Source organism: Anopheles aquasalis, chromosome 3 (genome assembly GCF_943734665.1).
Source record: "Anopheles aquasalis chromosome 3, idAnoAquaMG_Q_19, whole genome shotgun sequence".
NCBI lineage: Eukaryota > Metazoa > Arthropoda > Insecta > Diptera > Culicidae > Anopheles > Anopheles aquasalis.
In genome coordinates, this window is record NC_064878.1 from 38342722 (window position 1) to 38365563 (window position 22842).

Genomic DNA, 22842 nt, shown 5'->3' on the forward strand with positions numbered 1-22842 from the left:
CGCCTTAATTGACACATCTTGGTGAGAACGGCCTGCTGCTGATTGGTTTGTCATTTTTTCTGTGCCGTGTTGTCCGAAACATCCGATTTTTGTCGCGCTTAAGTTGCTCGCTCGCAGTCGTGTTCCGCCGATCAATCCGGCATACGTGAAGCGGTTTCCTTTATTTCGAAGGTACGGCCATCAACGTCCGCGAGCCACGAGCCACATCTTGGCGCATATTCCAGGTAGCGCATTTAATAAAAATACAAAATGTTCCGAATGCCGGGTCTGCCTCCTACCGATGCCGCGGAGGAAAAGCGAAAAGTGCGACGAGCTGTGCACCAGAACTTGTTTGCATTCGTAACTCTCTGTGTTGCGATAAGAATAGGTAAATTGAAATAGTGTGAAATCGCCACAGCAAATCTAACTTTTCACGGGTTTCCACTTCCAGCATCAACAGTAGTTCAGCAAGGATTGTTATGAATCGCATCCTGAATTAATGGACGATATGTAAAGTCATATTTAGTTTCGAATAAACCACCAAACCAACCAAACTCTGCGTTACATTCCGCGCTCTGGAACACGCGTTTATTGTGCATTTTACGAGAAAATCCAGAATGCTTCCAGCTTCATCGATTAACGAGCAGCGACAATTCGCATTCCGGGAGTTTTTGACTGTTCCGGGCGAGTTAGCAGGTAACGAACTGATTGGCTGCAACTGTTCCAATCCAAGTCCAAGGAAATCACCGGCATCAAAGAGCGCCGGAAAATATCTCCCGCGAAACGGGTGCCGCCGCAAAATAACGAGAGAGTGCTGTCCCTGGAGAGGAAGGTTCTGGAAATGCGTTGCATTAACTTGGAGGAATCAAGGAGGTGCTGGAAGTTGCTGCATTCAGTGCAAAGTGTCAGGAAGAGGCAGCCACCGGTAAACCGGAGCTGATGGAGTTTGGCTAGACCGGATTACTCTTACTTAAAGGATTCTGTTTATTTGGTGGCCGATTGGCATATTACTATTGGCGAACCTAGTCCTACTCGGAAGTTGAATTGCGGAAATGTAGGTATGCATCACGGCGGAGATCACCGTTTCGTCCTTTTTTCATTTTAGTTGAGACACTGCTTCGTTCTTGTTGACTTGATCCACTGCATTCGAAGATTATCGATGGTTTTTCTCTGGCGTATTTGAATCATCTGGTAGACGAGATATTCTGCTGATTGAAACATCGTTTGAGGCCCACTACATGTGCTTATTTCCTACAGCGCCTCTCTGCCGTCGATGAGCATCTGTGGAACATCGAATGAGCTGCAGTAAATGATCGAAAGTGTCCACCATCACGAATTGTTCATGCTGCAGGTTATCAATTCCCACGCAAGCAAAAATGCTCAGCAACCGCGACTATCTGTATTCATGATTTGAAATTTAGATTTACCATTGATTATAACATCTTCACAAAACGATTTAACTCAATTTTGCTAGTCAATTATCATAAACCGAATTCAACGCAAGAAATCGTTCGGTAATACCAACCGTGTGGTCCGAGTGTCTGTTTTTGGCATAAAACTGATAAAAAGAAGTGTACGAATATGAAAACGTGTGCATTGATGATACGAAGCCGAAATCTGCCACTTTTTAAATATTTCATCGATTAAAAGTGGGTAAGATGTATTGTTATTGCTACTAGACAATTTTATGATGCCTAACCAATCCTATAAACCCAAATTATTCTCAGAAAAATGAAACAACTCGTGTATTTGAGCGATGCGGTTTGGTGCAAACAGACTCTTTCTCTCTGAAATCGTCGGCATGCATAAACTGAACTAAAGATTTCAGTCATAACAACAGATTATTTCTCTACCAGAATCGATTATTATAATTGCATAATGTTCATAAGACACTGATCTACGAGCATTAGCAACTCACATTTAAATATTGAAGACTCAATAAGACTCCTTAAATAACCGTTAGTCAGCCGTTTAATAAGATGATTTTGTCGGCTGGGTCCATTCGCTGGTGTACGTGAAAACATCGGATTTGTTTTCAACGGCGGCTCTGTTTCCGCAGCATCCGTTTCCCTTTTTTCTCGAGATCCATTTCTGTTTTCCGGCGTTCAAAATGTGTTCCGGTAATCCGTTCAGGTTCAGTTAAGTGATATTGATCAATTCAAAGGTGGCCAACAATTTCCAAGAGTTGTGCACGGTTTGCAAATAAGTGATCAAAAAACCAACGCTTCGCATCCGTCAATATTATTGCGCAATACGCGTCAAAATTGTGCCATATATGTATGGGTGTCGCAATAAATTGACACAGTGGGAATTATTGTCGGGAAATTATTGACAAAAATCGCGCCAAAAACCCTTGAGGTTGCTACGTTATCCTTCTTCGATTGATCAATCGTTCTTTCGAACTACCGCACGGTATTGACGTTAACGTTAATCCTAGCAACCATGGAAGATCAGAAGCCGAACGTTATGAGTAAAGAAGATAGGAAAATGGCGGAGCAGCAATTTATTCGGGAATTTCTTGAATTGTACCACAATCTGCCAGCGCTGTGGGACGTGAACAACAAAATATACACCAATCGCATGATCAAGGCGGAGCAGTATCGTATACTTACCAATAAGTACCAAGAGAGATATCCCAATGCTGACAAGGACGAAGTGACCAAAAAAATCAATTCTTTGCGAACAAACTTCCGCAAAGAGCTCAAACGAATTCGCGAAGCAAAAGAAAATGCGACCAATCCAGAGGACGTAGTACCTACGTTATGGTATTTCGAAGAAATGAGTTTTCTTGCTAATCAAGAGACTCCAATCTTAAAAATGAACGTTCCTGTGGATAATGAAGGCATGAAGACCGATGAAGAACTACCAACAACTTGTAAAGGAAATAAGAGCTTTAAATTGGAGGTAAGTTGCCGGCTCTAGGTTAATGTTTAATCGTGTAAAACGGAAAAAATAACAAAAATTGTGAAGAAACCATACATTTTTTTCAACTGAAGGGTGTTATTTAAAAAATCAATATCTTTGTCACTCATCATTGCTTCGATTGATCCAAAAGTTTTACGCAATACTCTAGAAAGGATAGGTAATCGTCTTTGTAACTTTCCGTGAACTGTGGCAATTCGCATTTGAAAAATTGCCACAACCCGTTGTCGAAATTGGACGAAAGTGGTGTTAGCTCTCCTGCCCAACCCATTCAATCATTTTTTTCTGTTTCACAGATGAATCGTGCATCTCGGCGAGAAAAAAGAAAACGTTCAATTTCCGATCCGCTCAGAGTAGAACACGTGCCGACTGCAATGCCTTCTCACCTCCAAAAACAAGGACCGGACGATTACGATAAAATAGTTTCAGTATGGGCAGACGAGCTCCGCAAAATGGACCCACAGCAACAGCTATTTGCGAAAAAAGCCATCAATGATATTCTCTTCGAGGGACAAATGGGAACCTTGCATCGTCATTCTGTGGAAATTAACGTCTCTAATATGGCATTCGCCCCCCCTATGCATCCGCCCTGCATGTCTCCACCAAATAGTTCTCAATCCTTATCATAATTTAATCTTCGTCGTGAGTTATGAGATACATTTTCATGTTACGGTACATTTCTGTAACGTATTCTAGAATTATTCCATCAAATTTCTGACTGTAATTTTAATTAAACAAACAAAAGTTTATAATAAAACAAATTTACTTGCACTAGGCCTGGAATGGAAATATTACTTACCTTAGTTTTTATCGAATGGTGGTGACCTATCGAGAGGTTAACCAGTTGACAATTGCAAACCGGTATCCAGTTTCGAGTTACTTTTCAGTTATAGACATCTGTATGCCACCAATTACTTGAATTGATTCATCTTGACGCTCTTGGGTAGACCAACGACATTGGCAAGAACAACCTACATCATCACCTATCTACTAACAAATAGAAACTCCTGTTAAAGAGCTCGGAATAAAGGATTAAAAAATAAAATGAATTGCAAATGAAACTAATTTTATCTGGAAAAGCCTTTTCTTAAGAAGTATCAACTTCCTATTCGGAGATGCTCAAGTTCTCCCTCTAATTTCGGTCTCGCCTTTTACATAATCATTAACAAATTAAACACAAACTAACTCCACTATTCATCATTTTGCTTGAAGATGGCTAGAATTGTAACCACATGCCAAGTGAAACCAATCATTTTAGAGACTCAAAACTCCAGGGAAATCTCAGTTATATTGTCCTAGTGTATTCCAGCGATTATCATTACATGGAGCCATCCTTTTTCCCTAGATCTACAAAGATCTTGATTTTGACACAGACTATCGCCACGATAAATGCTGCGTGATGCGTTCTTAGCATGAAATCAAACGTAAAATGGAATGTTTTTTTTTTATTTTCAAGAGAAGATGAATCAGATAGTGTGATATTTGTTGCTGCATATCCAATGAGGACTTATTTTCAAAAAACGATTCAAATGAGACTTGAAACTCATGTTACATTGTGCTGCGAAGTGTGTTAGTAGAAAAGTCACAAAGTAGAACAAAAACCCACACTGAAAATGCAATTTTAAAAATTTATATTCTGCCCGATGCTGTTGCGTTTATTAATTACATTTAGTATTTAGTCCTTTAGTGTTGTATGTATTCCCTTAAATGGTACCGATGATAAGTGATACACATTGTGACTATATAAAATAGAGTTCTCAATAAATACAGAGTGACTGCTTAGTTGGTCGCCGAATAGTTGCCATAACGTTCTAGGCTATCTAATATTATCCTTTTTCTTTTCCACATATTCCATTCTTTTTGAGCTGCTACGGCCAATAGTTGCACCAAATGGGTTTTTTTTATTGCGAACCATCCCTCCCTTCCTAATCCGAGTATTATTACTAGCGTGTCTATTATGTGTTCGAAAGTGTGAGTCAAAATTCGACGAATAAATAGTTTCTCCGCCTGGCTGCTGGCTGCCATTATTCTCTCAATGATTATCATGCCCTTGTTTGATCATTTGTCACTGTTATCATGAAATCCCTTCTCAGGCTCCCAGGCAGCCTATTCCTCAGTATCTCCTCTGCTATCGCTCGTTCTACAGATGCGGATTGTGGTTTCAAATTGCATGCTGCTATCCGTGCACACCGATGGCGTTTGATTGTGTGGGGGCGGGGGGGGGGGGGGGGGGGATGGGTGATTCCTTGAATAATCCTTCCTCACAGCAGATTGCACCAGATTGCAACGCCGTCCCGTATCCCCGTTGGATGATATGTTGAAGGAAATGTATCGCACCGCAAGCAACGTTGTGCCGCAGTTTGTGTGGTTTTTGCGCCAAAATTGGAACACGGATGAACAAACAAATCATGCATTACTGAGTTCGGAATGGAGTGGCCGAGCGCACGGTGCGATTTATGTGGGCCGCTGGTCTTTCCGATTGCCAGGTGTCCCGGTTCCGGTGTGGATATCGTCCTCCGCACTCTCACTGTTCGGTATTCCCTTTTCAATCATATAACTTGCGATTAATGTGGGTCTAATTGGGACAAATCGTTATTAACGTTGGTGTTGGTCTGCCCAATTACGTCGCTAGATTACGCAGCTGGTTTTCGGTGGCCACAGCCACAGCACTATTCCAGGCTCCATCTCCTCTATTCCATGGTACGGTAATCGATGCTGATGACGCAAGCACCACCACCACCACCACCTGTGTATGTTGTGCTACGGGAATATCTGATAATTAAGAGTTGATCAACGGTTCGTAGGTAGGGCCCGTATGATATTATCAGCAAGTAGAGTGGTAAACATCATGAAATAAGGCATTGACACACCGAGCACCATCACCAGCACCGAGAGCGATCCCGGTTCCGATGGAAGAATTCAAAGATACCGGAAGAACGTTGTGCCAATATCACGGAAATGAGTGTCAAATGGAGTCCCCACCCGGGTGTTTGAGTAGTTTTACTGTTGCTACTGCTGCCATTGGACGCTTGTGGTTAACCACAAGACACGCAAAGTAGATCGCAGCACATCAGCGAACCCCACGAAGGAAGCCGGATTTCCTGGAACGGTGTTTCGATCTCGCTCATCGTCATCGTCGATATCACGTGGTGCGCTGTTGCGGTTTGCAGAATCCTCGGGATCGGAAACGCGGAGACAAAGGGATTAATTGCGCCAGAATGCACCGACAATGGGAGCACAGGAGCAATGTTGACGCACAATTAGAATTAACTAGCCGCTTGCTCTGCTCTGCTATGCTCTGCTTGATTGAACTGCTACTGCTGCTGGCGCAGCATATCGATTAGCTGCCTTCCGTTTGCTGGCCCCTCACTATCATCATCATCACCATCATCATCATAGGTATTAGTGGTTGGTTCGTCTTAGCGGTTAGCAGAACACAATACCGCGTCTAACCGATGGGACCGACCGCCGGGATCTCGATGTCGCTGATACTCTTCACGCGCCGATGCTGTGCATACTTGGGCAGCGTTGCGTGTCCACTGTCCATCGGCGGTGCACTGACCCGATTGTTGGCCGCCCCCACGCTCCGGACCTCCTGGACTGCACCGAGTGGATCGCTTGTCCTGATTGGCCCCGGCACTGGCGGTGGGGCCGACGTTGGTGGTGGCAAATGATGGAAGAACGCCGGATGAGTCTGAAGTGAGCCGACGGTGGCATAGATACCACCTTCGCTGCTACTGAACGACGGTGTCGGTGAGGTCGAGCTGTACACACTGTTCTTATCCGATCCGGGACCACTGCCACCACCACCTCCTGTGCCATTGCTGCTGCGCGGTTTATACCCGGAGCTCATCCGGAATGCTTTGGTTAGCGAGCCCTGCAAAGGGAGACGAAAGTGTTGTCGAAAGAGCGACAGCCAATGGTGAGATGAGAATGGTGCACCAATAGTGTCCTTGCGACGGACAGCACAGAATTCGAGAACAGAACGTACACAAATCAAATTGAACTGATAAAAAGGTGGTTGATTGGGAACTACTTTAACTTCAATTAAGGACAATCACGGCTACAACTATCTTAGCATTCATTTTCACGCGTGACGGGCATTTCGCTTTCAAGGACGTTTCGTTAGGCTAATTGAAATAAATGAACTTGTCTCTCAGCCCTGTCGGCTCTTCAATACGATGCTTAACTTGGTTCGCTTCGGAAGGAAGGAAGCAAGAACTGAAGGAAGTCCTCGAGAACTGAATTCGATAAGTAAACTATCGTCCGCTGAAGGCAATTCTCTGACTGCATCGAGAGGAAATCGTTGGCAAAGTTACGCGAAGGTCTATTACTTCCAGTTGTAGACAAACTTTTCTCTCATCGAGTTGATTGGGACAACAAGAAACGAAATCGGAGCTCTGTACCTGTGATCCTTTCCAGGCTGCAAACTGCAGTCGTCGGTGATGGCCACCGGAAGAAAATCCGGAAACCACGGTTGGGACAATCATGCAGGTGAAGGTAGAACGGGTTGGAACAGTGCCATTAGTAGTACCGGCCAGGATGCCAACAATCCGTGAGATGAAAAGTAGAAAAGACACACACGTGCGTACGCACATACAAAATGGTAGGTATGGGGATGGAAAAACGGATTAGTTCTGCGTACTGACTGGACTTAAGATGCATTTATTCTGTTCTGTAGAAGGATTATGCTAATGGATTGTAGGACGAAAACTCGAGCATTAATAAAACACAAACCACATGCAGAACTCAATAGTTGACAAGCAGCAAACACTAGCTGGTGAGATTCGGTTAAATACGAAAGTCAATCTTACCATTGGACGGCTTTTTAAACCCAGTCCGTTCTACCTCGATGAATAAACTTTACTTACGAACAGCGTCATTGAGTTGACCACCCTTCGATTAGCTATAAAATCAACTGAGAAATGGGAAATATCCTAGAAGGTACAGAATTCAATTCAAGTCCCCTTTGCGCTGCATGCCCAGTGGAGCTGCACTCATGGTTCCGGTTTTGTTCGATGATTAATAGAGTTTTATTTATGCTTTGAGCTCGTCGATGCCTGCCTGCCTTATCATCATGGATGACTCTCGTGTCTTTGTGTGTTTTAAAGGATATCGTACAAGATTGGGTTTGCTTCGCATTCCTCCCTTTGAGTTGATTCGTTTTCTTATCCCGTAAAACCCACTCCACTTATGATCGTTTATGATCCATTCCACCTTTTCTCACGAGGGCAAGAGACAGACAGATAGAGACACACGATTTGGCGAGCTTCTCTCCGCTAGCGGGAGTATAGTTCTTGTCTTACGCTTCGGCATCACACTGTCCCTTGCGGCCTTCCTCTACGAGTTGATTGCACTGTACAAAAAGGAATTTACCGAAAAAATATATTCATAGATAGTGCCCTCTTTAGCTCTCGTTCTATCTCTCTTCATTTAATAATGTAGAATGATGCATTTCGCTACCGAAGCGTTGGGTTAGCGCGATCGTACCGATCGATGTTACACGCGCGCGAAATGGAATCGAGGATCCAGCAAGCAGCACTGGAATCCCTCTGTTACTGCCAATCGTAGTTCTAGCAAACGTCTTCTTACCTCGGTCTATCTTACCAATATCTCTGCATTTGGCTAATTTTTGCACTAAACCACCTTGCGTGGCCCAGCGGATCATTTCATTTGGCTATTCTGTTGTGCGAATTGTGCTATACATGAGATCGTCGACGGTGTCGTTTAAGTAGCTCCCTTCTTCATCTTCTTTTGCTTCTTTTTTTCTGCATTTAATTAAAAGTAACGATCGATTTGTTGAGTAAGCTAGTACGGAGATTAACTGGAGTGATCGTTCGCCATTGTCTTAATATCAATCACCTGTTTAAACACGCCGGTGCGCCATAGTCTAATGTTTCTTTTTATCTTTTATTATTATCTAGATTTGCTTTAACCTATCCATCATGTATCATCATGTGCAGACGAATGTTTCATGTTCTGTTGCTTTTCGCAACAAAAAAAACGGTTCAAATACTTTGATTCATTGTTCCAGTTGCATTGTGATTGAAAGAAGATGAAAAAAGCGAATGGTTTAGCCACTGTTACGCTACGCAAACAGACCATCAATCCGAGCGAAAGCGGGCAAAAAAAAAAACAAAATGTTTTAAAAAGAAGTAACAGGAAAAAGTTACCGTCACCCCCGGCCCCGGCCGCGAAACAGCAATGGTAATGAAGTGAAATCACAAAATAAAACAAGAGTCTCTTTCGTTTTGGATAGAGGCATAGCATTAGGGGTGCCTAAGGGGTGATGGACTATGCTCCGGCTTTCGTTGTCCCATTTTTTGTGTGTTTTTTGAGTGAATTCGGGGCATCGTAATGCAGATGGAGGGCGCGGAGGGAGGGAAAGTCCTTAAGAAGCGCCACAAGGACAAAATCACGTTTTTCAATTGTTTGCTGTGTGAGCATTTTCGGTTCGGTGTTCCACCGTCCGCGCTCTCGCTCTGCAACAAGCACTGCGCGAAGGTTCCCGTGGCTTATCAGACGTTACTCGTTGTTGTTATTGGTTTTGGGTTTCCAGTGGGGTTCGGTAGAGAGAATACAAGGATAGAGCACGAAGCTGATGGTGGCACGAAACATAGTGGGCACGCTTCACAATTTAAACGCCACGTGCAGCCAAAGTAGTGCTTCGAGACAAAGAGGATTCCGTTTCGTTGCTCTCTCTCTCTCTCTCTCTCTCTCTCTCTCTCTCTCTCTCTTTATTTCTCACTCTGGAGGGCGACCGAATGGCTCGAGCCGGATGATAAGGACACATTAAACGGATGGGTCGTTAGCGAGTCGTCGCTAGAGTGGATGGGAACGAGTAGCATACAATTTAATTTCTCCGTGCATTTCTCGCCGCTACTAGTAGTTACTAGAAGCTACTAAACCCACTTCGAAGAAGATGCCGAGGAACTAAGTTTGCATCGTTCAGTGCTTGCACTACACTCACACAAGTGACGGTGGATACCAGATGGATTTAACGAGTCAGGAGAAGATGAGACGAGGCGTATCGTTTGACGATCAATTAGAAAACTATCCATCTCCAGCCAGCAGCAATTGCAGTGCATTGTCAGGAACCACTTCACTCCAATCATCGTAAGTGTATCACAACAAAGACGCAGGTGCTCACCAGAAACGTTTGCAGCGCTGCTAATGAAATGAATACTTCTCCTTCTCTCCCTTCCATTCCCCCCAATACGCTTATTAATCACATGTAAATTGCTATCGAGAATGATATCGATCAACCGTAAAGGTAAGTCCAACGGTAAGAGATTGAGTTGAGGAGAATATTCCACCACCTTCCTCCTCTTGGTAGCCTTTGCACAAGTCAATTTTGCATATTTGATTTGATTTGAGGATGATTGATTCGTTCACCTTTGATCTGCGCTGGGTGCGCTACGCAGACTTGGGTGCCTACGGTTCGGAAAAGCTCGCATCGCACCCGAGGGCCTCGCGAGTGCAGAATGTAGCGAGGGATTTTAATTTAAAGCCAGCTTTCACCATCAACGCGCACCTTCATTGAATACGTGATTCATGCTAAATGACCGGCACCATCAGAGCGATACCCGGCGCAACAGGAAGTTTGAATGAATTTAAATAAAATATTGACGCTCAACGCTCGCCATTATTGTGTCTCTTGCTTCGGTGGCAAAGCTTAGAAGTTCTCGAATTCAAAGTTATGCTACGACCAACATCAATAATTTGCCACCAGGCAAGTGATCTCGGTAGCAGAAGGAGTTGCAAATGAGGCAGGAGACAGGGCAAACAGGGTCACATCAAAAAGCAAATGAAACGTCGAAGGGCCAACGGACACCAGATGGGAATACACAGTGTCCGGTGGTGCTGAACATTGGAGAAGGTAATTTCCGGCTAGTGATGACTATTTATTCTGGTCGGTGAGGGGTGAGGGAAAGGAAATCTGCTTCTGCTTCATCTGTCCCGTTACTAGCGCCAGAGGACCGGAAGACCACTTTGTTGCAACGTTCATCGGCAGTGTGCATGTTTGATTCGCTTTTATGTACATCCAACTGGAGCGAGGCGAATCATAACCAGGAATTATGCTGGGATGCTGGGTGCAACGATGTTGCAATAAGCAGGAATATGATTCACTGGAGGAGGCAATGGCACTGCTCTGACAGTGGAATGCGTAAAAGACCCCGAAGAATACTTGACCCAGATCGGTCGGAAAGGACAGATTGCTTTCAGTGTTGCGCTTGAGTAATGTTACTGTTCTAGCAAGCAGACGGGATTGTTCTAGTTCGATTCCACCATTCCAGGGGAGGTATTGTCTCCCATGATGCTTTAATCCTTAATGAATAGGCAATGAGGGCATAGGCTGGGGATTCATAATGTTACCTTCGTCATAATGAGAAATCATTGTCATGAAAGAGTTTAATGCTCTTCGGTATTATTCGTTGTACGCTTATTAGTAGTTGGTATGAGTAGGCAAATAAAAAGAGTCTGATAAGGCTAGCACGATTCTACCAACCTTTAATTATTTAATGTATATTACAGGGAAGATTGATTTTTTTTTTAAGTGGACGGGTATAAAAAAATCGGGCATCGAATACGTTACTTCATTTTATATTTGAATAAAAAAAGCATGTTTGAGACTTTTTGAAATTGTTATAGAAATATCATAAAATGTATCAGCTATCTTAGTGCAACATTTGTATTCAACTATAAAAATCGTAATTTCACAACAGAGAAATGTTCATATAAAAAAAAACACATAGCATTTTCAAGCTAAAATGTCTATATAACATTAATTCTGTTATTATATTATGATATTATATGTTTTAGCATTTTTCATGAAACGTATTGTGTTTTGCACAAAAATATATTCATGATCTACTTCTGCAAGATTAGCTAGAAGAGTGTTTCTCCAGAAATGCTCGAAATGGTCAAACAGAAGCTTCACGGAGGAATAACAAAATGTCGGATTGTGAAACACCACAGTATTGCCGAGTCCTGTTCTTATTTTTCTCTTATCGATATGTTTACTTTTGCCGAGAAGTGGCAGCAACTTTCCTGGGACGTTTGAATCGATTTTAACGAGAAAGTGCACTGTGTGAAGAACGAGCCAATCGTAGCAGAGGAATCGACAAAAATGTTTTATGGAATGTCCCCCGGCACCAATTGGGGTTGAATTGGCGGAAGCTATCAACGCAGTATTGCATTATCCGAATGATCATGTCAAGAAAAGAACGGCGATGGAATTGAAAAATCTCATAAAATTACGTATTTTTCTGGCTACAAAAAACATGATAATAATACAGAATCTTATTTGCCTTCAATGGAATCTTAAAAATTTAATTCTACTTTACCAAAAATATTATAAAACATATTCCAAAATATCATTCATTCAACAACGACATCCGCTTTCTATACTCTTCTCATGCAATGCACAACCTAGTACACAGTTCAATCACCACAAACAACTCTCGTGCTCCGTCGTACCGGCCGTCCTGCAGTCGAGCTTTCGAGGCCAGGAAGTTTGAAGCAACCGGACCGGGGCCACTGGCCAGATAACATGGAAACTGACGGGAAATTATTGCGTCCGAGTGCTATATTAGAAGCCAGAACTAATATCATGCACTGCACACTGACAGACTGTGGCATGTGTGGCGGTGGCTCTAGGGTTCATGTGCGGAAACCGCTTAATTGGAAAAGTTTTCGCGCTCATAACTTGGTTAGCCAAAGCTTCACATGCCCGCCGACCAAAGGGTTGACCGTTTTTGCTCGCGGCTGTTCGTTTTTTTGTTGCCAAAAAAATATTTGCTACATCCCTTGAATGTTTTCAAAATTATTATGTTTCAAATTTATTACAAAATGTTTACCAAGCCACCGGAAAAAAGCGGGGCGAAAATGATTAAACTACTCGGTTGAGAAATATAAAGTTCCGGAAACTCGTTTCCTTCTGGCCAATTCGCGACATCGCGTAGCATTGGTGCTAAAGTCAAAAGCTCATTACTACGGCAATAAACGGTAAGCCGGTTCAATGCTGCACCATAAAAGCGATTGACCGCGATGGGATGACGTGCATAACTCGCGACAAATCGTTTCCCATTTCGCCAGTACGCCGGCTGGCTGGCGCAAAATAAAGCAAAGGAAGAAAACTAAATTGCCAATCGGATTAACCAACCTACGCAGTTTTGTGGTTTCGCCCGTTTTCTTAATCATCACCGTCACTCCACACCGGATTGTCTACGCGCTTAACGGATTGACGGATCTGGGGCGCGAGAAGAGAACACCAAGACACCACCGTTCCAAAGGATGAAAGGATAGCGACGGAGCGAACGTACAGCCTGGTTCAGCTCGGTGGAATTCGAATTTCCCACAGCACCTCTTTCCCGTTCGCTGGCAGGTTGGTCGTTATCGCGTTCGATCGATCGATCGCTAACTCCGGTGGCTCGTAGCTCGTGTGCCGATTGTGAAAATGGCACGAAAACACTCTAAGCACCCACGGGGTCCACGGGGTTAGACACGAATGGAGGACACGCACAGCAAAGTTTCATCGTCACCGTAATCGGGAAATTGTTTTACCGTGTCTTGTGTCCCACCGCTCTCTCTCTCTCCCTCTCTCTGCCTATATCTCCCCCTTCCGAGGTAACATCAGCAGCAAAGGTTGACAAGATTTACCAGCGTCTTGTGATGTTGTTTGGAGTGTTCGCGCGTCGTCGTGCACGGAGGTTCTCTTTATTTGGAACTTTATTTTATAAACTTCCTGCCAGCCACCGTGCCAGTTCCCCCGGGACTCTCGGTATCGTTTTTTGGCATTCTTTTCGCTCGCTCGTTTGATGTTGGGCCATCGTCGGATTCGATCGATGCAAACGCAATCAGCGTCGATGCGAGAAAGGCTGCTGGTAGCAGCAGGAGCAGCAGCAGCAGCTTCTTCTCCTTCGCTCCAAAGTGTTCCGATTTCAGGGGGTGAAAAAAGGAACAAGAGAGAAAAAAGAGAGTCACCGTTGTTCACATCGCGGTCAATCTACCAAGTCCCGGGACAACACCAAACGTCCCGATCTCCTGGCACGGCGATGGAAATGTTTAAAGCAGCTTAAAGCGTAATCCTTCTTTAAGCCTCCCGACGAGCGGAGCGCTCCCGGTTCGCTTCACTCGCTCGCAATTTGACTTCAACAAATGCAGCGAAACGTAACTCCTCCAATATGGCTGCTCTCAATACGATGCAGCAGAAGCGCAGCGGATACGCGGAAAGTACCGGTGAGACCTGGGCCCAAGGCAATTAATATTGCAAAACCGCCATCTTGTTCGGTTCCACTCCACAGAATGGGACCTCCTGTTATTGACGGCCTCAACAGGATGAGAGAGAGAGTGAGTGAGCGAGTTGTGCACCAACAAACTTCAGTCGTGAATTTCATCCACGGCAAACGTACAGCGGGGTACCGATTGACGCACTCGTCTCGATGGTAGACTAAAGGTCCCTCAATGCATCGGTTGTGCATTTGCTACGACCGAGTCTCTCTCTCTCCCTCCATCTCTCCCTTTCTCTCTCAGTAGTTTTACAACAACTCGTTCCCCGACACTGGACTGAACGCCATTTCCATTTCAATCGATATCCTGTGGCGACGGTGACCTGTCAGTGACAGGGAGCGAGTGAGATTGAACCATTCTCATCTTCGTCCTCGTTGCGACTGGAACAGGTCTATCTTCATTGAATTGTGCCCTTTTGGATTGATCGAAACCATTTAACATCGTTATGATGCACCGGTGGGTGTGCTTGACTGGAGTATGGCTGATACCAAAAATGGTTGCCAAGGAAACTCGCTGTTCCGAGTTTAATGACTGGATTGCATACCCGATCAACCGATCCGGTGGGGTCAGTGCAGAATGACAGCTCAATTATGACGTCACCGGGTCTGTGAGTCTGATGAAGTCTCTTTGAAAGGATTGAAAAGTTTGAGGATAACCTGTCCATCGTCTATCTCTTCTCCTATAAAGCCTTACCTGGTGTATGGAACACTACGTTGCGCCTTTTGGGTGTTTGCTTTCTGCTGTCGAGCTGTTGAGGAGCTTCCACAAAACCGATTTCTAGTGAACCGTGTACCCGTTAAAATTGGCCACTTTTTTTTAATCTTTGCATCGCCCTTAATAGTCACTTTGGTACTCTGCTGCTGTCGTTTTACTTGTAGTAGTCTGTTCTACTAGTGGTAAAAGTTTTGCCAAAATCGAAGCATACTTTCAAAAGTTATAGCCGATGGAACACGAAAATCGAAAAAAAACTGCACACTCACTATGAAAACTCGGTTTGACTTGAGGAAAATTCCCAACATTTCAAACAAAGCTCAAAATGCCATATTCAAACGCTAGGGGGTACTGTTGCGTTGAAATGTGCAAATAAAAACAGGCGAAAAAGCGTAACATATGCCCGATTCTACGGATAAAACTTAATAAAACAGTTTTCAACGATCCTGGCATCTCTAAGTGTAATTTAGCCAAACAACTTACGACAGATGCCATCATAATTTGGCAATTATTTTTGTGGGCAGGTTTAAGATGGTATCAAGCCAGAAAATAGCCAAATAGGTCCGTAGATCAACGCTTGATTGGCCTAATCCGTGGAAGGAAGTCGTACTAACAAGTTGTTGACTGCATTCAAACCATAATTAATAATTAATTAATTAATTAATAAATAATTAATTTAATAAAATTGCCCATAAGATGATGATTTTGCATGGGATCTGAAGTTGTGGCGATAAAGCAAAAAGTTGGTGGCCGTTGGTGAAAACAACCATTGGGGTAAGATCTAAAGAAAAGGATTTTGTCCTTTATTTGCCCACCAATGAGCCTGTGAAAGCTTGTTCTGATTTAGAGAGCTCTCCTAACAGCAGGTATGGAGTTAGTTTTTCAAATTCATAAAGATCGGTTTTATAGGACAAACTATCAGAACACCAACCAAACCAACCAGTATGGAAAAACCTGTTGAAATGGAGATAATCAAGACATCAGGAGGACAAATGAGGGACCTGCAGTACTGTGCAAAAAAAGAGTGACGTCAAAGTAATAATTAAAAAAATTAATAAAAAGTCATCCAATAATTTACATCGATATTTTTCCTTAAAGGCAATAGGAAAACCTACAAAATCACACTTTTCATTGCTTTACTGAGATATAACCTCTGGTATGTGGCTTGATTCTAACTGGTAAAGACTTTAACCGCTTCGAGCAAGGATAAGGCCATGTTTGTAAAAATTAACATAAAATCCTACCCCGCGGAGTAACTCCGCGACAAGCAACCATACTACAGCCTGACAGACCTACCCTTTGCGCAATGTTTGGTTGGGATGTTTGGTGGTGGTGTGTGCGCCCAAGGATGAGGATTTTGAATTTTCCAGGGCATACACCAACGACGCCATGGCATGGGAATGTGTTTGACGCTGTATGTGAGGAGAAGGTGGAGGCTAGTAGGTGGTTCATCTAAAATTTACATAGCCCGTCAAAGCAAACAAGAAGTCACATAAATACAAATGGCTGCCGCAGCCGCAAACTGACGTCGCGAAACTGGAGCACCTGTTTCCGGCAACAACCGGAAGCGATGTGCGCAGCGGCGGAGCGTACGCGGAACACTTCGCGCGACTTATCTCCTGCGGTGCGCACCATGGATGTCGGATGGATGGTTTGGATGGATGGATGGATGGATGGATGGATAGATGGAGTATTCATTTGTGAGGTGCGCTCGCTGGTATGTGACAAAAATACAAAAAAAAAAAAGGAAAAAGGGAAACCAAGCCTCAAAACACACACCGGCACATAAACCGAAACCGAACTCCACAAGGGACCGCACGAAGCGCACCAGCGCCAGGTGTCTTTGGCATCTTCTCACCCGGAACACCCGGATTTGGGGGGAGGGGCAGGCAGGATAAATAGATTGTTGAAAAAGGCCGGGCCTTGTGTGCTAGTGACCCACCTCAACCTCACCACACGGTAAGGCCGCGGGACTGACGTAAGCGAACCCAAGATGGTGGTGGTTTGAGACGAAGACTGGGTCCTTGTTGTGCATCTGCGCTACCGTAGTACCGCATTCGGGTCACGCGGTGTACACGAACCACCATGGACACGGGATGTTGAACCACGGAGACCAGACCAGAGTCAACGTATAGATACAGATATCGCAATGCTCACACGTCCGAACGCCGAGCTACCAGCAGCAGCACCGGATGCTTATCTGACGGAATGTCAAACCGTGTCCGGCCACACGTACAGCTCCGGTGTCTAGCATTTCAAGAAGACCGGCAAGAAGATGGCAAGTAGACGTTGAAGACGATGGCCATGGCATGTGAGGGCCTTTCAAGTATCGTCTGGATCGATTACAATGCGTGTCACTGAGTTTGCTGGAGCTTTTGGGGGGAATTATCGTGCAGGAATCGGTCGAACCGGAACTGCTCGGATACTAAGGTCACCGAGTCGGATACTAAGGAGCGTCTTTGTGGAGTAGTTGGAGTAACATTCAACTTTTGCGTTATCTGCAATCATACAAGTAAGCGAAGATGCTATTTTATAGGGAAGAGTTCCGCTCGTGTTGGTCGTCCTTAATCGTCCTGCTCTTCTTCCTCCTCTTCGTAGCACTCCAGCAGACCGTAGCTGTCATCCGCTTTCCCCGCACGCAACCGGTCCTAAAAGTGGACGATTAAGCAATCGTTAGCGGGATCAGCGGGAGTGGTGCGCACCCAGTGTAGTGGAGACCTCTTGGCGCGTCTCTTTGCGTCACTGGCGAGAACACATGGCGGCGATGTGGTTAGAGGTACGAGCGACGTCGTTGGAAGATTAGTACGTACGGGGCTACCCAGGAGCAGGCTGCCCAAGGAACACAGATGGCTTCCAGGGATACTGGCCCATCGGGGACCATCCCGGGGATTAGCGTTGATGGATGAAAATGGTGGAAAGTCCCGCCCCCCTAGTCCTAATGAGTTTGAGTGACGAGTGGTACATTCCCTGCTGTTGTTCTCTGGTGGCCAAATCTGAATTTTTGCTTCCTGATGGTCGTACAGCACTGGCAGTGATGTAACATCACTCTACATACTGCCATTCTGTTCTGCGCTTCGATGAAGGCAAACATTAGAGACAGCAAAGCGACGCGAGTGGCGACGAGTTGAGGTCTGGTCTAACCCCGAGCAACCATCGCCGTGCGACTTCTCACGCCATAGAATTCCATTCCAGGGCCCATAAATCTTTCCAGCGCGTGAAGCGCGTTCCGCTGTTTGTTGGTTACGAGCTGGTACACCCGGTCGGTGCCACCTTATGACAGTGGGGTAGGTTTTTTATGAGAATTTCATTTTTGTGTTCATGGTACCGGCCAGCGAAAGAAATGGTAAGCACTCGTCATTGGTTTGTCGTAATCCCCCCCCCGGGGCGAGTGTGAGAAAGGGTGTCGGAGTGAGTTTATGCGAATAAATTTGCCAATTTTATGGCCCAAGTTTTGGGTTTGGAAAAAAGAATCTGATTGGTGAGGTTATGGGAAAGGAGCAAGGGCGCTGTCGCCATCGCCAGATGGTGGGCAATAAGCTGACTTTTGAATCGGGAAGGGATTATCGGTTGATCGGTTGGCGTTAAAGCGATTGCTGGGGTGTGAGGGGGATTATTATGATGGCACTCACGGTGGTGATCAACAAAAGTCGCCGGGTATTCTTTGAAGCTACTCCACCAGACCAGATCATCCGTTGGGTACTTATGACAGCTTTTCCCATTTCGCTCTACTGAACTCTTTGTCGGAACACTTCGGTCGGTTTTTGCTTTGGAAAATTGGTGTTTTGCAGTCACACAATGGAAGGTATTAATCCGAGCACCTAACAGTGTTCAGTCTGTTGTAATATTTTATGATTTTTGTGGTCAATTCATTTCAAAGCGCGTGTATTGCTGTTGACGCAGCGATGCCAATCATTTTAGAGAGTGATTTACTTGAAAATTATTATGGAGTGAATGTAGCACTAGTACAATCATTGTGCAACAATCGGAAACCACAACCACAATACTGTTTACTATTCCTTTGTCTATAACAGGAATTTTCATTACGGTGATGATACGTCGTTGATAATGGCACAAATCCAGCGGTGCATTATTGTCGATATGTTCGATATTGACTATCTTCTCCCCCCAAAACACTCGAGTGGCACTTCAACTTTAATGCACATTGAACCAATCAGAATCAGCGTTAAATTAAATTACGACATGCATTAATGGTGAAATGCAAACACTAATTAAACGCAAAATGAAATGCATTAGCAAAATCGGATGGAAAGCCATCGTGGTGGCGGTTGGGGAAAAGCAAGCAACAAACCTACACATTTACCGCGTGGAACACACAGCTACACATACGTGCTATCGTGGGAGTAGATAATGACGGGAATCGGATGGGGAATGAATGAAGGGAACGATGGGAAAAGGATAATGATTGTACTTACGCGCAAGCTGCCCGTGTTGCGCCGATCAACACCTGATGCGGAAGCCCCGGGCGTCATCCCGATCCCGATACCGCTCGAAATCGGTATTACTGTGCCACCGCCGGTCCGTATGCCCTGGCCAAGGGTCGCTCTGTTGCAGTTGATCGGTGGTCGGATTTGGCAACGGATTGAGATTGTGGTGCGTGTTGTTGTTGATGACAGTGTTCAGAGGTAGGTGTTTGGTGTGTTGCGTGTTGTTGTTGTTGTTGTCGTTCCCCCCGAGTTGACCCATCACCGGTGACGATCATCGTGTCATCGTGGCGTCGTGTGTTGTTCCGTGGGTTCGATGATGTAGTGCAGCAGTGTTGTTGATGTTGTAGGTAGGTAAGGGTGTGTTGTGGTGTCGTGTTTTATTTTTGGTTGTTTAATTTTTATCAAAATCGAAAATGGAGGAGTACCAAAAGATTGGTTGGATGTTGGAATGTTGATTGAAGAGTGAGAAGGAGAGACAGAGATTGTGAGAGTTGATGAATTTGGAAAAGAATTTGAATTTTTGAAGAAACACGATCAATGGAGCCACAACAGATAGTGATAGTGAGAGGGAGAGCGAGAAAGAGAGAGAGAGAGAGAGAGAGAGAGAGAGAAGAAGAGAAAAAGAAAAAAGAAGCAGAACATGGAGAAAACAATTACATCAATCAAATCAATATCGAAACACTCGTTAAGATAAACTAGTACATGATGCGCAAGGGATGGAAGATGATACTAGAGTAGAGACGAATGAAAGTAGAAAAAGTTGCTGTATTGACTAAAAAACGTCCTATTCCTTCACTTAGCAACAGTGAACAGTGTGTTTGATACGTTTGAAGCCGTGATGCGTTTGCGAGACAACATTCAAAATGGTAACGAAATCGAAAAAGGAGACGAAAAAATAAAACATATCCAAACATGAAGTCAATGCATGGAATCGAGTGGCAGCGAAAAAAAAATGGCTTGATCTTGAAGGAAGTCCCAGAGAATCCTTTCTTCCGCGCGGACAGTTCCACCTGAATAAGAGACCGTTGGCAGGTGAATGGAAAGTACAGAGTGGCACAACGATAAAGAAATCGTCTGGTAGAATTCAACCGAACCTCACAAGCACACAACATACAGCCAGGCATGGACACAAACATCGTGCGAGATCACTTCTTTCCATTTACAGCGCACAAAAGCATCGCCGAGTACAGGGCGAACACGGCAATAGCAGGGCACAGGACCGGGCCGGGATGGTTGTTGATGATGAGAAGCCTGGGAACCCGGCACGCGGTGTGTGCAATGGAGAAGAAAATGATAAGGAGCATCTCGCACACACCACAGCCGGTGCCGGTATAAATGGCAAAAAAAGCACACCGATTCAATAGATCATGGGAGTGAAAGTGTTCTACTTCCTGTTAGCACGCGGGGGGGTGCTGGTGGTGAATGCGTTGAAAGTGACGGTAATGTACCTTCCCTGTGCACTGCACAGGTTGTGTTGGGAGATGAGATGATGAGAGAGAGAGAGAGAGTGTGAGTTAACAAATCGATATGAAATGAGATTGTGAAGTGGTGTACGTTCCTCGAATGCGTTGAAAGCTGGTGGTTGTTGAAGGAGGTGGATGAGCAGCAGTCTGCAGCACTACGCGTACTGGACTAAGAACGCAGCATGATACGTCGGAAAGATTGTGAAGCAAAGTGATACCATGCACGTAAAGGTAAGAGAGGACATGCGTAAGCACGTGGTGTTGGCGAAGAATTATCTATATTTTCACTTAGTGAGTACTTGCTCAAAGGTTACCAGATCCTTGATTCTGTGGAAAACTGATTCCAAGAGAAGCTAGACAGTTTTTATGAGAATATTTTCCATCTAAAACAGAACATATCGCTCCCCAGTCCCACTTCTGCACGTCAGTTCTGATCTGCAACAGTATACGTTGTGATGTCCAGTGATTCAGTATCGTTAAATCACTGGAATACGATGAGAGAACCATGAACTAATCAGTGTGGAGTGTTCCTATGTTGCTACGGACTAGAGGAGCGGTTGCCACGCAATGGATTTGATAGCTAAATACTTAGCAACCACTTGTGATCCCGTTGTTATGGTCTATCATTCGTGATTCTAAATGGCCAACCTATCAACGCACCCCTAAATGGTGCACCATTTGGACACTCTGCATGGTCCCGGTGCATCGAAATGCACTCACCTCAAACACGATGCGCATTGTGTATCGAACATCGGTTGGCAACACAATTGTCGTGGGCGCCGAAGAGTCCATTTGCACCACCGGCCACTGACCAGTCCATTATACGAGATTAGTGCAAACGGTAGTGTTTGCTTTCGATTCGCTTCGCTGCCAGCCGCTGTGAGGCATCGAAATGGAACGGATACGCCGTTGGTTGGCAAAAGGATCACACTGTTTGCATTTATTTTGGGAGTGAGCATTTCGTGTTTCGTTCATGCGCACACATTAGCATTATTCAACAACAATGAAATCCTTTTCATAAATTAATTACAATTAACGAGCATTTCGCATAAAAAAATTCAATAAAACCATAACGCTCCTATTGCTGTAACGCTTGGAATGATCTAATAGAAGAGCGCACTTTAACAAAAAAACTTCTCAGAAACTCTCCCTTCCTTCACTTCAATGTTGGGTGCAAAATTCCAATGAATAATTCTGCACGAGCGGTGAGGATAAAATTTTGGCCCATCAACCAGGCACACACTCCGCCTCTCTGTGAATCGCAGACATCGAGAGGAACCTCCGAGCGGTCCGTGGGCTCCGAGGGTATCGCCGTATATCCATCCACCATGAATTATGCAAGCACACTCGCGGCCGTCTGCTCTCTAGTTGAAGGTCGTGGTGTCGGTTGTGTTTGCAAAGTGGAAAAACAGGAAAAAAACCCGCCAAGCAAAGAGAGAGAACAATAGAAAAGCTGCGAGCTTGGTGCGGTGATCCTGGTCACAGCACTGGTGTGGAGGTGTTATGACCAGACGATGTCGCTCGTGCTCCAAACCAGAAAGCCCTCGACCGTTTTTCGGCACGAAAGCAACTTTTGTCCCCATATCACCGTCTGGTAGGGGCACATTCGGGGGTTTTCCCTTCCGTGGGAGGACAGATGAGGGCGAAAACATGTATCCTTCCGGCAGAGAGGAGAGTTTTCCGCATTGTTTCCCACGCAACAGCTGATACCGGACACATATGTGCTCCCTCGAAGGGGTCCCGGGGTTTCCATTTTTCCTAGGATTAGACGCGTGGCCATGTGGCACACGGGAGCTGATGATTTACGACGACCGGTGGGCAAAACTGGTTGGAGAATTCGATCGATTCGTGGGTTTCGGGGCAAGTGTTTCGCCGATTAAAAGGAGTCAGCCACACGCCATCCCTCGACCTCGAGAAAGTAACTTTCTAGCTTTCTAGCTTTCTCTAGCGTGCCACAGGGTCACACGATCCGCTGTAAAGATTGTGTGGTGCTCACCCGATGCAAGGTTTGTCGCAAGTTTGTCGCTCCA

At 44.8% G+C, this 22842-nt stretch overlaps 2 protein-coding genes and 1 long non-coding RNA gene across 4 annotated transcripts in view; 2 read left to right on the forward strand and 1 right to left on the reverse strand.

Annotated features, from left to right (window-relative positions):
* Nucleotides 1-37: 37 nt before the first annotated feature.
* Nucleotides 38-533, forward strand: LOC126575944 (uncharacterized). The gene is made up of 3 exons (XR_007608290.1): nucleotides 38-171; nucleotides 225-367; nucleotides 431-533. It is a non-coding gene; the product is annotated as an uncharacterized LOC126575944 (long non-coding RNA).
* Nucleotides 534-2092: 1559 nt separating this feature from the next.
* LOC126575969 (uncharacterized) lies at nucleotides 2093-3730 on the forward strand. Its single transcript, XM_050236988.1, has 2 exons — nucleotides 2093-2883; nucleotides 3198-3730. Exons 1-2 carry the CDS (start codon nucleotides 2422-2424, stop codon nucleotides 3528-3530), a joined length of 795 nt encoding a protein of 264 aa, XP_050092945.1. The 5' UTR covers nucleotides 2093-2421; the 3' UTR covers nucleotides 3531-3730.
* Nucleotides 3731-4515: 785 nt separating this feature from the next.
* Nucleotides 4516-22842, reverse strand: part of LOC126576190 (kazrin) — a 59382-nt gene continuing 41055 nt past the window's right edge. For both annotated transcript variants that reach the window (XM_050237360.1, XM_050237361.1), the window contains exons 14-16: nucleotides 19338-19467; nucleotides 7308-7331; nucleotides 4516-6778 (exon numbers count right to left, since the gene is read on the reverse strand). In XM_050237360.1, coding sequence (XP_050093317.1) covers nucleotides 6350-6778; nucleotides 7308-7331; nucleotides 19338-19467 — 583 coding nt within the window. In that variant the 3' untranslated portion in view covers nucleotides 4516-6349. The remainder of the gene's footprint in view (nucleotides 6779-7307; nucleotides 7332-19337; nucleotides 19468-22842) is intronic.

Bases quoted from the DNA above. Each gene is read 5' to 3' on its own strand.
- LOC126575969 (XM_050236988.1), top strand. From the start codon at position 2,422: ATGGAAGATCAGAAGCCGAACGTTATGAGTAAAGAAGATAGGAAAATG. The intron at 2,884-3,197 runs GTAAGTTGCCGG...TCTGTTTCACAG, and splicing joins ATAAGAGCTTTAAATTGGAG to ATGAATCGTGCATCTCGGCG.